Source organism: Mastigoproctus giganteus, chromosome 5, assembly GCF_048544385.1.
Source record: "Mastigoproctus giganteus isolate SK-2022 chromosome 5, ASM4854438v1, whole genome shotgun sequence".
Classification (NCBI taxonomy): domain Eukaryota; kingdom Metazoa; phylum Arthropoda; class Arachnida; order Uropygi; family Thelyphonidae; genus Mastigoproctus; species Mastigoproctus giganteus.
In genome coordinates, this window is record NC_143579.1 from 193133781 (window position 1) to 193149019 (window position 15239).

At 37.0% G+C, this 15239-nt stretch overlaps 1 protein-coding gene across 1 annotated transcript in view; it reads left to right on the plus strand.

The window, feature by feature from the left end:
* Positions 1 to 15239, plus strand: part of LOC150085960 (dynein axonemal heavy chain 8-like) — a 1559705-nt gene that overhangs the window by 398289 nt on the left and 1146177 nt on the right. The window contains exon 28 of the mRNA XM_090374756.1: positions 3639 to 3752. Within this exon, the coding sequence (XP_090230882.1) occupies positions 3639 to 3752 (114 nt within the window). The remainder of the gene's footprint in view (positions 1 to 3638; positions 3753 to 15239) is intronic.

Consider the following 15239-nt stretch of genomic DNA (forward strand, 5'->3'; position numbering starts at 1 on the left):
ATTGGTCCATATGCACAGGATACTAGTTTATGCCAAAAAAAAAAAAAAAAAAAAAAGTCTGTATGAAGCAACCACCATCACCTGGATAGCATGCACTATGCATGATGGGTTTCATGGACTTGGGTTGCTTGTGCCACACATGAAAGCATCCATCAGCATGTTCCACTAGGCATTTGGACTCATCCAGCCAGCAGATTTATTTCCAGTGTCCAACCAATGTGTAAGTGTTGCTCTGCTGTGGAACCCCCCATACATCAGCCTGTATGGCACATCATCATTTTGGATATTTTTCTTGTATTCCCCATATTGTACTGCGATTTAGACTGTTGCACAGTGACCACAAACATCCACCTTGCATAATCCTTTTCAATTATGTCAGCTGGAGGTGGTTTGACCTGTTCAACACCATTCTTTGTATACCTTAACCGCAGTGGGCCATGAGTAACCAACAAGATGTGCTGTTTCTGATATGGAATCACCGGATGCATGAGCTTCCACAATCGTGCCCTTTTGAAACGCACTGCACAATATCTTTACTAGTCCTATAACTGTTACTGTATCACATTGACTTGTATAACTGGATGCAAATTACCAGCATAGAAAGCTGGTAATTTGCATAACTGGATGCAAATTACCAGCTGTAGCATAGAAAGCTGTTTAACTTTTTTTACTTGAGCTATGTGGCATAGTCCATTGCATGATGGAATGTCATCACTCAGTGATCATTGTGTGAGTGAGAGAGCTGAACTCTAGAGTGAATACAGTGGGCCTTGACTTACGATGTCCGATATTCTCAGGAATTGATATACTTCCCATATGATTGTTTATTTTAAGGACCAATGATATTTGCAGGTGGTGATAGCATTCTGATATAGCTGGAACGATACATGGGGGGAAATTTTCAGATGTGTGGTGCACGGAACATCACTCATACAATTGTTCTCAACCAATTAGCATTTTTTTTTATTGTTCAAAAATGTTATTGTTCAATGCGTGGTGCGCAGAATTTCAGATCTCTGACAATCTGAAACAAAGTTCCATCAAACAGTACTGTGTGCTTTGAAGACTTTAAAGCCAGCAGAGCTGGTTTGACCTCTTCAAAAAAGGGCAAATATCAAAAGTGTTGAAAGGCATGGGGAGGCATCCAGTACTGATAAAAAAAGCAGCTAAAATTGAATTATAAGAGGTTGTTGATCCGGAGGATTATCTTACCCACCAGGTTTTTAACATTGACGAAACTGACCTTTTCTGGAAGTGAATGCCCAGGAGAACGTATATCACTAAGGATGAGTCTAGTTTACTTGGGAATAAGCCTGTGAAAGATAGGCTCACTCTCCTGTTGAGTGCCAATGCCTCTTGGATTTTATGCTGAAGTCTTTGCTTGTGTATCACTCTAATACCACCAGAACAACAAAAGGTCAACAAAAGCAAGTTGGGAGCATTTTGGTGGAGTAACACGAATGCCTGGGTTATGGAATATGTCTTCAATGAATGGGAACTTGAAGGTTTCTGTCCTTCAGTGAAGAGTTATTTTGAGAAAAATAAGCTTCCTGTGAAAGCACTGTTCCTGGATAATGTGCCAGGCTATGATCCCAACCTTGTTCAATCTCTTGAGGCACAATTTGACTTTGTTCAAATCAAATTTTTGCCGCCCAACACCACTCTTCTTCAACCAATGGACTAGCAAGTGATTGCAAACTTCAAGAAAACCTATACCATTAAAATGTTCCCAAGTTGCTTTGCACCAGCCTCTGGTGAAAATGCTGTCACCCTCAACATTAAAATTAACATGAATTAATACCACGGTATTTATTACATATACAGTACAGTTTTGCACAAACATTGTTTGCTCATCTATAAAAATTTAGGAATATGCTCATTTCATAATAAAGTAATTGAAGGGCAATCTGTTATAAACAGGTCATATAATGTAAGTAATATAAAAGTTAGAATACTTCATTGTGTGGATTTCAAAATAATTCATTAATGGATTTCATTCATTGATTTCGTCCATTATTCATTGATTTCATTGGTGTATTTCAAAATAATTTATTGAGTGGCAGTTCAGTTCCTAGAAATATCAGTTTAACATTGGGCAAAATATAAACATCAGTAAAATGGTGTAATAGAGCAATTAAAAAGTAAGAAAATAGAAATTTTCCATTAGACAATCTTTTATGGACATTAAGAATCACTGGTCTGCTTGTAACATTCGTCCCCTTTACCAAGTATAGAAACATGTTGAAAGAATGGTTGGGGTTTGTTTGTTAATTTGTTATTTGGTTTTTAGGAACATTAGTAACTAAGGCCATATTGCTCCGTAGATATGCGGTGGTCATTCCCTGACCTTTCTGTATCCTCCGTATTTGGTGGTCATGAGCTCGAACCCCGGCCTAATCAAGAAGCGTGTGCTATGCACTGCTGCTCTTGCCCACCTGGCTAAGGCACCGAATGGTTTGGGATTATACTGAAGGTCTGAAATAATTGAATATTGTTTTATGATTACCCGGGAGGTTTTTTTTTTTTTTTTATAAACCTGATGTACAGTGTTTAACATGAGTGCAGTGGTGCATGTGTTTGAGTTTACTGTGGTTCAGGTTCTTACATAATGGATAAATATCATTAATAATCACTTTTCAACTCCTCTTAACTACTTTTTTGCCAGAGTATAAGCCGAACTTTTTAAATTAAATTACATAATTTCCACTACTTTCTGCTGCTCAGTTATAAGTTCAGAGAATTCTATGCAAATGAAGAAATGTCAATTGTTTTCTTTTCACTCTCCTTGCTTAGAAGAAAGAAATGTATTTTTATTGATATTAATTTTTTTTTTTTTTTTTTTTTTTGGTAGTTGTTGGCGCATCGGCTTCTGTGGCCATATTGCACCTCCCAAGGTTTTTGCAGTACTTTGATCCAAGCCCGAGGCGGGAATCGAACCCGCGACCTTTGGGTTGCCGGGTAGGTACTTTACCCACTCGGCTAGCCCGGTCGGCTATTGATATTAATAAAGCAATAGAATGAGTTACTTGAAGAAGCAGCCAAATAAAGTTTTGCAGAAATTATTTTTTTTTCTCCTTTGAGGTGATGGCATTTTAACTGTTAACCAGTGTATGGACTGCTGCAATGAAAATTCTGTGTAATAAACTTTTCCTCTACAATTATAACTTAAAAAGCTTTAAATAAAAACTTTTTGAAATTATAGACAGTTATAACTTAAAAAGCTTTAAATAAAAACTTGCTGTAATTTTACATTTCTAAAGAAACCCAAATGTATTACAGCATCTCTTCTGAATGTGCCCATTAACTAAATAAAATTGTAAACTAATTTTCATAGTGGAGGCACTTTAATCTATGAGTAAAGTAATTTCTTTTTTAATTTTCATTTCAAGATGTTTTAGTGGTGTAATGTCTTCCAAAATTCTGTGGGAACCAGTATTTTTAAATTGATTGAAACTATATTATATGATAATATTACACAAAGAATGAATTAGAAAAAATTTTGGCTTTTAGTTTTGAAAAGTTAGCAAGCATACAAATGAGTATTTACTGTCATTTTGGTATTCTTAGTTGAATGAATATTTCAGTTATTGAATTGTTTATCGTCTCTTCTTCATAGTAGTATTAATGTTTCCTTTCAGCAATCAGTGAATTCTGAAGTTTGTTCAAAACAGGATATATTTCTTGGTGAGCTTCTGCAGGCTGTGAAGACATTCAAATCGGATGTTACTGAATTTGATGTTGAATATAGCAAGGTAAATTTAGAAAACTAATTAATTTTGATCCCCTCCCACCTTTTTTTCTTTCACTATTACTAAAGTTAGATATTCAAATCTTCACTACAGAATCATTTTGTTCATGCAGGCAACACTTCCTTCTAAGGTAATTTTTTCCCCATAGTGTCTATTAAAATTTCGAGAAGTCTCTATTGAATGGGATGAAAATCTGCCATAAAATTGGAATTATGTTATATATGATTTACGGGCTCCGTAGCCGAGTGGTCAGGAGCGGGAGTGCAGTAGCATACGCTCTTTGAGTAGACCGGGGTTCAAGCCCCTAACTGCTGAATACGGTCGATCTGTCAACTCGCACTGGACCAGCGTGGAAGATTATGGTCCATTTACCTCAGCATGAATTGTTGAGGAGGCTTCCATCCTGCAGTGGGTTGATTATGGCTGCACTTTACTTTTTTTTTTTTTATATATATATGATTTTACATGACTATCAGTGGATTAAATTAATGAATTGAAAACACATTCTTCACCAGAATTCTGATAATTAGCAAAGTTTCTCTATAGTAAGTAAATTATTTCCAACCATTAGAGAAACTTTGCTAATTATAACTGATCATAATGCAGTAACTATAAGCTTTTTTAGAATTACTAGAATATACTAGAATATTGGTATATTCTAGTAATTCTAGAATTCACTAATTAGTATCACTTACTAGAATATTAGTGTCTTTGCCAAATATATTGAGTAAGACGTGTGTGTTAAATAATGTTTATTACATCACACAGTGCTGGCCTTAGCAAATGTGGAGCCCAGTTGGAGCATGCCAGCTGGCATGCTCCAACATGCTACATCATGGACCATTCATATTTTGTGAAAGTTCCATCATGTAAACTTATAAAAACTAGAATAATAAAATCACTTATTACAGAATCAATACAAAGTTGGCATTGCATTGCACATGTAAAGCAAATCAGTGCATACATCTCTGTTCAGAGGTGTGCTTTCATTGTTCACTGAGCTCAAAAGGGGTGAAAAAAGGTGCAGACAATAAAAATAGCCTTTTGATGTTCATATTATATCTATCTCTGATCTGTAAATGATCCTTCAACAAATTTTCAATTAAGGGGGGGAAAAAATTACTGACACCAGAGTAATAAAATTACAAATCGTTCTCTCAAATTGTAACAAAATGCAAAGAATGGTAAATAATTAAATAAATCTATAGCAATGAGTAACACATAGTATTAAAACTGGACAACATTTAATGATCACCAACATCATGGATCATTCATAATTTGTGAATGGCCCACATTCACAATTGTGAATCCACAATTTGTGAATGAAAACTGTAAATAATCAAAATTGGAATAATAAATATACTTACATCTTCAGCCTTTCTGTCACAAGTTAGAAAAAAAAAAAATGGAGGTAATGAGTAAATCTTTTCATGTTCTGAGAAACTTAAAAATGTATAATCACTGCACTTGACAATGTAGAATCACAGAATGGTAGAATGAAAATCTCTGTGATTGGCTGAATTTTTTTTATTTTGTTTCTCACTTGCTTTTCCCAAGTTCCTCCTTCAAGTAACTTCACTTCACAACAAATATTCCCACCACAAATGAAAACAGTACAGGTACATATAAAAGCATTATAAAATGTATTATTCATGGCCAGTGACAAAGTCCATGGCCTGTTGGCTGTGTAGAAACAAAGCAATCAATGAACTGGAGATGTGCAAATGTATCCCCAATTCACAAAGGGAGATCGAAGGGTGACACAAGTAATTACAGACCTGTTAGTTTAACTTCTGTTCCGGGTAAAATAATGGAGTCACTGGTTAAAGTTGCATTGCAGGATCATCTAAACAAGACTGCCGCAATCATTCAGAAACAGCATGGGTTTGTTAATGGAAAGCCTAGTCTGACAAATTTGATTGGATACCATGATGTGGTTACAATGGAACTGGATGCAAAAATTAATTTTGATATCATATACATTGGATTTCAGGAAAGATTTGACACCGTCACGCATGGAAGACTACTGTACAGATTGGAGCAGAATGGTATTAAGGGTAAGTTGCTACAATGGATAAAAGGGTGGTTGAGTGGGAGAAGACAGAGAGTGGTAATCAGTGGACGCTGTTCTTCATGGACTAATGTTATTAGTGGAGTCCCACAGGGTTCGCTCTTGGGCCCACTGTTGTTTTGTATATTTATCAATGATATTGATGAAGGTATATCAGCCTTAGTGTTGAAGTTTGCAGATAATACAGGCTTAGAGTCGAAGGCAAGGTTGTTAATGACAGTAATGGCAGTGTGCTACTGCAACAGGATCTAGAAAATTTGGGAAAGTGGGTTGAGAAGGGACAACTGAAGTTTAACATTAACAAATGCAAAGTACAGCTTATGGGTAGAAGTAACCCCAGAGTAATGTTCAAACTGTGCGGTACAACACTTAGGGTGGTAGAAAATGAAAAAGACCTGGGAGTGATGCAGTCAGATATGAAGTTTTCTGAACAAAGCAGACAGGTGCCAGAATAGGTCATGGGGTTTTGTCAATGATATACAGGAATTTTGCTATCAGTAAAAAGGAGGTGATTATCATTTTGTATATGGCAGTGGTCAGGCCATGCCTTGATTACTGGTTACAGGTCTGGAGGCCTCATTTTAGGAAGGATTTAGATTTGCTTGAGTGTGTACAGAGAAGGGCAACAAGATTGGTGAGTGGAAAGAAGGAGTCCTCTTACCAAGAAAGGCTTAATTTTTGCAAATTGCAGCGGCTGGAGACTAGGCACCTGCGAGGTAATCTGATTGAGGTGGCCTTGAATGGGTTGAACACGCTTAATTCTGATGGGATTCTTCCGCTTTCTCATATTAGCATTAGTAGAGGCAAAAAAGCAAGCTTATGCAGCATCAGCCAAAAAAAAAAAAAAAAAAAAACCACTCCCATTTCACCCCTCCGTTCTTTTGAAATACCTTTCCAGCTGAGCCTAAAATTTATTTAGACTATCAACTTCCACAACAAGCGATTGAAGTCTGTTCCACCAACCAACTACCCGCTAGCTAAAGGCAAATTTCCGCACATATATCCTATATCTCTCTTTCCTCAAATTTGAATTTATGCCCTCTCAGGTGATTATTCTGAGCAAGAGGCAGAATCCCATCAGCATTGAGCATGCTCAAATCATTCAAGACTTTATACACCTCTATCAGATCACCTCGCTGGTGCCTAGTCTCCAGACACTGTAATTTGGAAAACTTAAGCCTTTCTTCATGAGAGCACCCCTTTGTTCCATTCAGTAATCTGGTTGCCCTTCTCCTGACTCGTTCCAGAAGCTCTACATCCTTCTTGAAATGAGTCCTCCAGACCTGTATACAGTACTCTAGTTGTGGCCTGACCATTGCCTTATACAAGGGAATAATCACCTCCTTATCCCTGCTAGAATAATTCCTGTATATCATTGACAAGACACCATGAGCTATTTTTGTAGCCTGTCTGCGCTGCTCAGAGAACTTCATATCTGTGCCTGCACAATTACCCCCAGGTCCTTTTCATTCTCTACCACTGTCATGGTATTACCACAGAGTTGATACATTGCTCTGGGGTTACTGTTTCCCATATGTAGGACTTTACATTTGTCTATGTTAAACTTCATTTTCCACGCCTCAGCTCATCTGCTCAACCTTTCCAGATCCTGTTGCAGCAGCATAGTGTCAGTAGTGTCCTTAACAACCATGCCAACCTTTGTATCTTTTGCAAACTTGGACATTAAGCTTGATATACCATCATCAATATCATTTATAAATACAGAAAAAACAATGGACCCAACACCGAACCCTGAGGGACTCCACGAATAACATTAGTCCACAATGAACAGTGTCCATTGATTACCACTCTCTGTCTTCTCCCCCTCAACCATCTCTTTATCCATAGCAGCAATTTGCCTCCAGTGCCACACTGCTCCAATTTGTGCAGCAGTCTTCCAAGTGCAGCAGTATCAAAAGCCTTTCTAAGATCCAAATATATAATTTCAAAGTTATTCCCTGCATCCAGTTTTTTTGTGACTGCATCATAGTATCCAATCAAATTGGTCAGACCAGACTTTCCCTTAAGAAAACCATGCTGTGTCCGAGCTATAACTGAACTCTTGTCTAGATTATCCTGCAGCACTTCTTTAACCAGTGCCTCCATTAATTTTCCTGGAACAGAAGTTAAATTCACAGGTCTATAATTACTTCTGTCAGCCATTGATCCTCCTTTGTGAATTGGGGTCACATTTGGGCCTATCTCCAGTCTATGGGTACCTCCCCTGAGTCCAAAGAAGCTCTCTTAATTATGGCTAAGGGTTTGCTTACTTCCTTTGCTGCCTCCTTTAATACATATAACTGGATAGATCCCATCCACCCCGGGTGCCTTTTTTTATGTTTATCCTCAACAATTTCTCCTCCACTTTCCTCTCAGTTATTACAAAATCATCTAGCTCACTACCAGAGTTTACTTCCCTTCTGGCATTCGCCTTCCTGAATAACTCCTCATGTATGAATGTAGATGCAAAATACTCATTTAGTCTGCCTTTGCCTGCCTAATCTCCTTTGTGACTTGGTTACAGACCAGATTATCTATCATAGGCTTCCATGTCACCCATTAATTTATATGTATCCCATGCATTTTTCTTCTCTGCCATATGTGTCATTAGTTCATCTGACATCCATTTAGGCCTAAACCTTGAACAGTATTTCTTAGTTGGTATTTAAAGCCTAGTAGCTTAGAAGATAAATTCTTTGAATGCTTCCCATTTTGAATTTTCTTTTGGTAACATCATCAGTTGTTCCCAGTGTATAGAATTTAAATGCTGTCTCAGACCATTGTAATCGCCTCTACGAAAGCAAAAACGTAGAGGCGATTACGAAAGCAAAAACTTCCCTTTACCCCTGATGGTAGTTACCTCTTTGAGTAAATCCCACTTCTGCAGATTGTGATCATTGCCACCTAGTGGTTCCTTTATCTGCAGATTCTTAAAGCATGAAGAATCACTACTGATAATCAGATCAAGAGTATTACTCCCTCTAGTTGCCTCCCGAACATGCTGATGTAGAAAACAATCATCCTATAAATCCACAAAAGCCTTGCTAGTGTGTGAGTGACCAACCCACAAATTCCAGTCAATATCTGGGAAATTGAAATACCCCCATTATAAGATTCTGTGATTTACTGGCCCACTCTATTTCCCTGTACAGTTTCTTATTATACTCATCAGAGTCATTAGGCCTATAGCATACTCAATTTTTATCTCCCAATGCTTATGTCATGTCAAACTGACTCGACACTGCACTGTCCAGCGATGTCGACTGGCTTCATTTCCCTAGATTTTATGCATTTCTTAACTAATAGCAAAACCTCTCCTCCCTTCCTATCCTGTCTATCCTTTCTGCATACATTATACTCCCCAAATTCCAGTTCTGCATTCCTTATATCTGTGTGACACCATGTCTTTGATATCCCAACAATATCTGCCTTTGATGTTTTGAGCAATACCTCAAATTCAGATTATGAATCTAAGGGGGCATAAATTCAAATTGAGGAAAGACAGTTGTAGAATAGATGTGTGGAAATTTGCTTTTAGCCAGCGGGTGGTTAATTCCTGGAACAAACTTCCATCTGTTGTTGTGGAGGTTGATAGGTTAAATAAATTTAAGGAGGAACTGGAGAAACATTTAGAGGGAATGGTTGTGTGATTTTTTTTTTTTTTTTTTTTTGGTTGATGCTGCATAATCTCATACACTTGCTTTGTTGCATCACATGCCACTACTACTACTACTAGCACCACTATTATGCCTGCATTTGACTCCATACAGCATAAGGCAATGTTTCAGGCACTGGAAAGACAAGGCATAGACATCCCATTTAAAATTGAGAAAGGAGTTTGACAAGGAGATGTCTCTGAAATTGTTTACTGCTACCCTTGAGGAAACTTTCAGAAGATTAGACTTGTCGCAGAAAAGAGTCAGTGTAAATGGAGAATACCTAAGCCTTTTGCAGATGAAATTGTGGTCATAAGCCACGATCCCAAAGATTTAGAGAGAAAAACCTTAATCAGTTATGCAAAGTTATTAAGGATTTTGGACTAAAGATGAATATGGCTAAAACAAAAGTAATGATGAACAAGTATGCCACAGAAAGGGATATAATCGTTGAAGGAGTAGAAATTGAAAAGGTGGATTCGTATACTTATCTTGGACAAGTCATTAGCTGTAATAATGATAAATGAGGTCACCTTTTTTAGTGTTTTGGCATGATATTTTTAAGGCCGGATGCGCTTCCTGATGCCAACCCTCACCCTTTTATCCGGGCTGGGGATATGCATTGGTCATTCCCTGACCTTCCGCATTCTCCATATTTGGCGGTCACTGGCTCGAACCCCTGGTCTAATCAAGAAGTGCGCACTACGCACTGCTGCACCTGGCTACAGAGGCGCCAAATTTGAATTTTAAAAGTACTGCCTGAGAATTCAGAAAATCCAAAAATCCGCATCAACGCAGACCCTGAGCAGTCCAGATTTTCGGACTTCTACTGTATTATGAATTTAAAAATAATAATAATAAAAAATAAAAACACTATTTTTTTCTGCATCCTTTGGACTCATTGATAAAATGCTAATCATATTTTCTAAACATATCTAAAAAAGGTCAATGTTTTGGGTTTCAGTGGAGTTCTTCGCACTTTAAAAACTGTTTTAAAATCAATTTTTTAACTAAACTTAAAAAAAAAACAAAAAACTTTTACCTTCTTCTTTTTCTTTTCATTTATCATTTTTTTTTCATCTATTCTTTTTTTATTTTTTTGTTTAATTTTAATTTTTCTGTCATGCATGAGGCCACAAGAGTACAGGGTCCAATTTTGTTCAGTCGGGCTAAGGCTGGCCCTAACATCACATTATGTTAAGCTGTATATTATTATTATTATTATTATTAGTCACATAGTGCAAGGAAGCGTGAGGCTTATGCTGCTCCAGCCAAAAAAAAATTTCCAAGTTACCCTGAGAGAGAGAGAGAGAGTGAGAGTGAGAGTGAGAGAGAGAGAGAGAGAGAGAGAGAGAGAGAGAGAGAGAGAGAGAGAGAGAGAGAGAGAGTGAAGGAGGAAGGAATCACCAAGAAAGAGAAGAATGATGATATCCAGCTCAGAACCCTAGGTATGCCAAGCCCATACTCACCAGATGTGAGCCTCCGGGGTTAATATTTTCAGGGTTCTCTTCAAATGGTGAAACACAAAGGGTGAATTGATAAATGGTGCAGAGTGGTTCTAATCTAAAATATCAGGATTAAATGTGATATAGAATTAAAATGCACAAGTACATTCCTTGGTTAAGTTGGAATCTCCATTAAAACCCATATAAAAGAAAAACGCAATCTTTTCTGGCAGAAATTTATAAAGTAGAGAGTGGTATTTGAAGCAGGGCTTCAGAAATTTGTTCACAGTCTAGCTGAAACTGGAAATATTATGTGCTAGATTAAAAATAAAAACAAACAAAAAAACAAAACAAAACTACCAACTCTTTTTCTACAGCTATTCCACATAAACCTCTCCATGAATCACATAAATGTCACATAAAAAGGTGAAAATGATGCTTATTTTAGTTAAATTCACATAATACTGACTGCCTGAAGCAGCAATAAACTCTGGTTTATTGATAATCAAACTCCTTGTATGCTTTATATGAAAATTATGTCTAATTTAATATGCTACTGATGCTTCACATTTTCTCCCCCTCTTGCCTACTCTAAAATTTCAAAACTCTTTGAGACATTCATCTATAATGCTACTAAAACACTGACTCAAATCAATAAAATACCTTTATTAAATATGCTGACTGTATATTAAAATAAAATAAGATGATATTAAAATCCTTTTAGCACTTTTATATTTTTCATTCTTGCTATAATATTATCTTATTTTATTTTATTTTAATATACAGTCCGTATATTTAATAAAGATTTTTTTTTATTTGAGTCACTGTTTTAGTAGCATTATAGATGAACCACAGTGTTCCTGACTCCAGAGGCCTCTTCAGTGAATTCTTTGTATGACAGATCAATGTTTTAAGTCCTGTTATGTTAAGGCATGCTGGTTATTTTGATCACAGTTAATGTAGTCATTCATTTAATATTATAACTTTTACAAAGTTCTGGTCAGATATATACTGATACATAGACAAAATGTTTTTTATTGTAATCAGTGTATGTTATTGCTTTTATTTATTTATTTTTTTTCCTTTATTGCATTTACTCATATGTATGGAAGTGATTAAGTAACATCCCGATTTGTTCTTAAACTCTGATTCATTATTTGCCCAGTTACTGCTTTTATTTTGTACAGTTCATGTGGTTATTAGTGTCATTACTCTGTGAAAGAAAGTATTGTGCAAGCAAAGTTTTTACGGCTCCAGATAATCGAGAAGTTTTTTTTAATTTTTTCTGTTTTATTAACTTAAATTGGCATATTAATTTATTTTCTAGAGTAGCTTTATATTTCTAGTTGCGATACTTAGTTTAATTTTTAACTTCGATAGATTTTGTAGGTTATTACTTAGTATTGGTAAGGGTATCCAATCCATGTGTTTTACAAGTATTGCAGGTCTGGCGAATGCAAAGTTTTTAGCTATATTTAGCCGTTATTGACTTAATTGTTATATTAAATTATTTTCTATAAGTAGCTTATAGACCTAGTCAAGATCCTTTGTTTATTCTGAATTTAGATAACTAGATTTTGGAAGTTAATTAATACTTAGTGTCCTTAGATTTACCGTTCTTAACTTGCCGCCATTTTTATACGATACAATGTTATATCCCGTACTAGATAGCGTTAGCTTAGTATAGTGTATAATATTATCAGTTAATCAGTAAAATTTATTAATCTTGTTAAACTTCATTGTCAATTAAATTGTACTTTTTTTTAGCTAAATACATATAACGACTCAGATTTTACAAACGTAATATTATTAATTAATACATAACTTGATAAGAAGTTATATAACGAAACTCAGAGATAATACTCGATACTGAAAAAAAAAAAAAAAATATATATATATATATATATATAGTGTTATAACTGCATTGGGATATAAGTTTAGGGTTATAATTTTGTACTGAAATTGAAATTTTATTGAAATCATGACTCAGACCAGAGCAGCAAAGCAAAACGATCAAGCTAATGGGAGTGCTATGGCTCAGGAGAGAACTGGGGGGACAGTTGCCATCTGAATCACAGCCTTTTAAAATGTTTGAAAACTACTTGTTTGATGTTTGTGGAGCAGTCAGGAAAGGGACATGATATTGCCAAGGGGAATCAAGCTCTCAGCTGCCCACATCAATGCCAGAGCTTACACTTGATTATCACGCAACACAGCGGCAATCCCCAAGGCAGAATGCGCTGGTCCCACAGGAACTAATAGTTGTTGGTGACTCAATTGTCAGGGAAACAGGGAACATAATGTGTAAAAAGGACAGGTGGAACAGGACCAGGGTATGCCTGCCAGGGGCAAAGGTTGATGATGTTGTAGACCAGATATCATCTTTTAAGTCTACAAAAGGTGATATTGTTGTAACATTGGCACTAATGATATTAAGAGTAGGAGATCAGCGGAATTACCGGAATTACAAATTACAGCATCTGGAGACCAGGCACCTGTGAGGTAATCTGATTGAGATGTTTAAGGCTTTGAATGGTTTGAGCAAGCTCAGTGCTGATAGGAGTCTTCCTGTTTCCAAGATTATGAAAAGTACTTGAGTGAGCATAAATTCAAACTGAGGAAAGAGTTGCGGAACTTTTTTGAGTGAATGGGAAGTGTTTTTTTTTTTTTTTTTGGCTGATGCTGTATAGCTTGCTTCCTTGCATTATATGCCACTACTAATGCTAATATATTGGAGGAGGTGGTCTCATCCAGCTGGTGCACCAGTTCACAGGTTATATCATGGTGGTTGGACGTGGTCCAGGCCTCCTGCATGTAAGGAAGGTAGACCAGCATCATACCCAAAGCAACCTAAGCAGAGTCCCCTTCTGCCCATGCGCAGTTTCCGGACTCCTGGCGAAAGGCAATCGTTCTTGCCTTTCCTAAGCCAGGAAAGGATCCAAAAGTCACCACCAACTATCGTCCTATTGCTCTGACTAGCTGTCTGTGCAAAATTCTGGAGAGAATGGTTAATTCTCGTTTAATATGGTATTTAGAATCAAATGACCTTCTCTCCAGCATCCAGTGCGGCTTCCGAAGGAACCGGTCCACTTTGGACCATCCAATTAGATTGGAAGCATCCATCCGGGATGCTTTCCTAAAACGCAAACACCAAGTGTTTGCGTTTTAAAATTGTTGAAAAAAAAGCTGTGAATTATGTTTGAATTTGAAAGTGCCTGCAATTTCGCCCAGACAATAGGAATGAGTATATGATAAGAGCCTTGTCGATCAATTTGGCCCTGGAGAGACTGTGCAAGGCTCAAGGGGTAGAATTTTTGTCAGCCTGGTCTGTGCTTGTGAACAGCAGAGACTGCTTCTACAGGGATGGGATATATCTTAAATAGAAAGGGTGCAAGAATGTTTGCTGATACTATCGAGGCAGTGTTAGGTGGGTCGGAAAACTGTTAGCTTGGGGGTGATACACGGACTAATAGATTAACAGTAGCGCTGGCAGAGTTGAAAGTGATTCTTGCATTGCTTCTATTGAAATGAGCAGCAACCTGGAAAACAAGATGCAGTGCATTTCAGAGACTGCTGGGAATCTGCAGTACAAGTAAACACTTGGGGTGTGTTAGGGTAGCTAAGAGTAGAAACAGGTGCATGTATACTTGCATGTACACCAATGCTAGGAGTATAGTTAATAAATTCAATGAGCTTGAAGTGCTAGTCAACACATCAAAGACAGATATTGTTGGGATATCAGAGATGTGGTGTCACACAGATATAAGGAATGCAGAATTGGAATTTGGGGAGTACGATGTGTATAGATGTGTATAGAAGGATAGACAGGATATGAAGTGAGGAGGGATTATGCTATTGTTAAGAAGCACATAAAATCCAAGGAAGTGCAGCCAGTCAACATCGCTGGATAGTGCAGTGTCGAGTCAGGAATTTTTCGCTGGACAGTCAGTGTTGATACAAGAATTTTTCTGGCAAGGATAAGGAGGTGATTATCCCGTTGTATAAGGCAATGGTCAGGCCACACCTTGAGTACTGTATACAAGGCTGGAGGCATTTTAAGAAGGATGCAGAGCTGTTGGAACAAGTACAGAGAAGGCAACAAGATTAGTGAATGGAACGAAGGGTTGCTCTTACGAAGGAAGGTTTAAATTTTGCAGATTACATTGTCTGGAGACTAGGCACCTGCGAGGTGATCTGATTGAGATGTATAAAGCTGTGAATGGTTTGAGCATGCTCAATGCTGATGGGATTCTTCCTCTTGCTCAGAATAATCACCTGAGAAGACATAAATTCAAATTGAAGAAAGACAGCTGTAGAA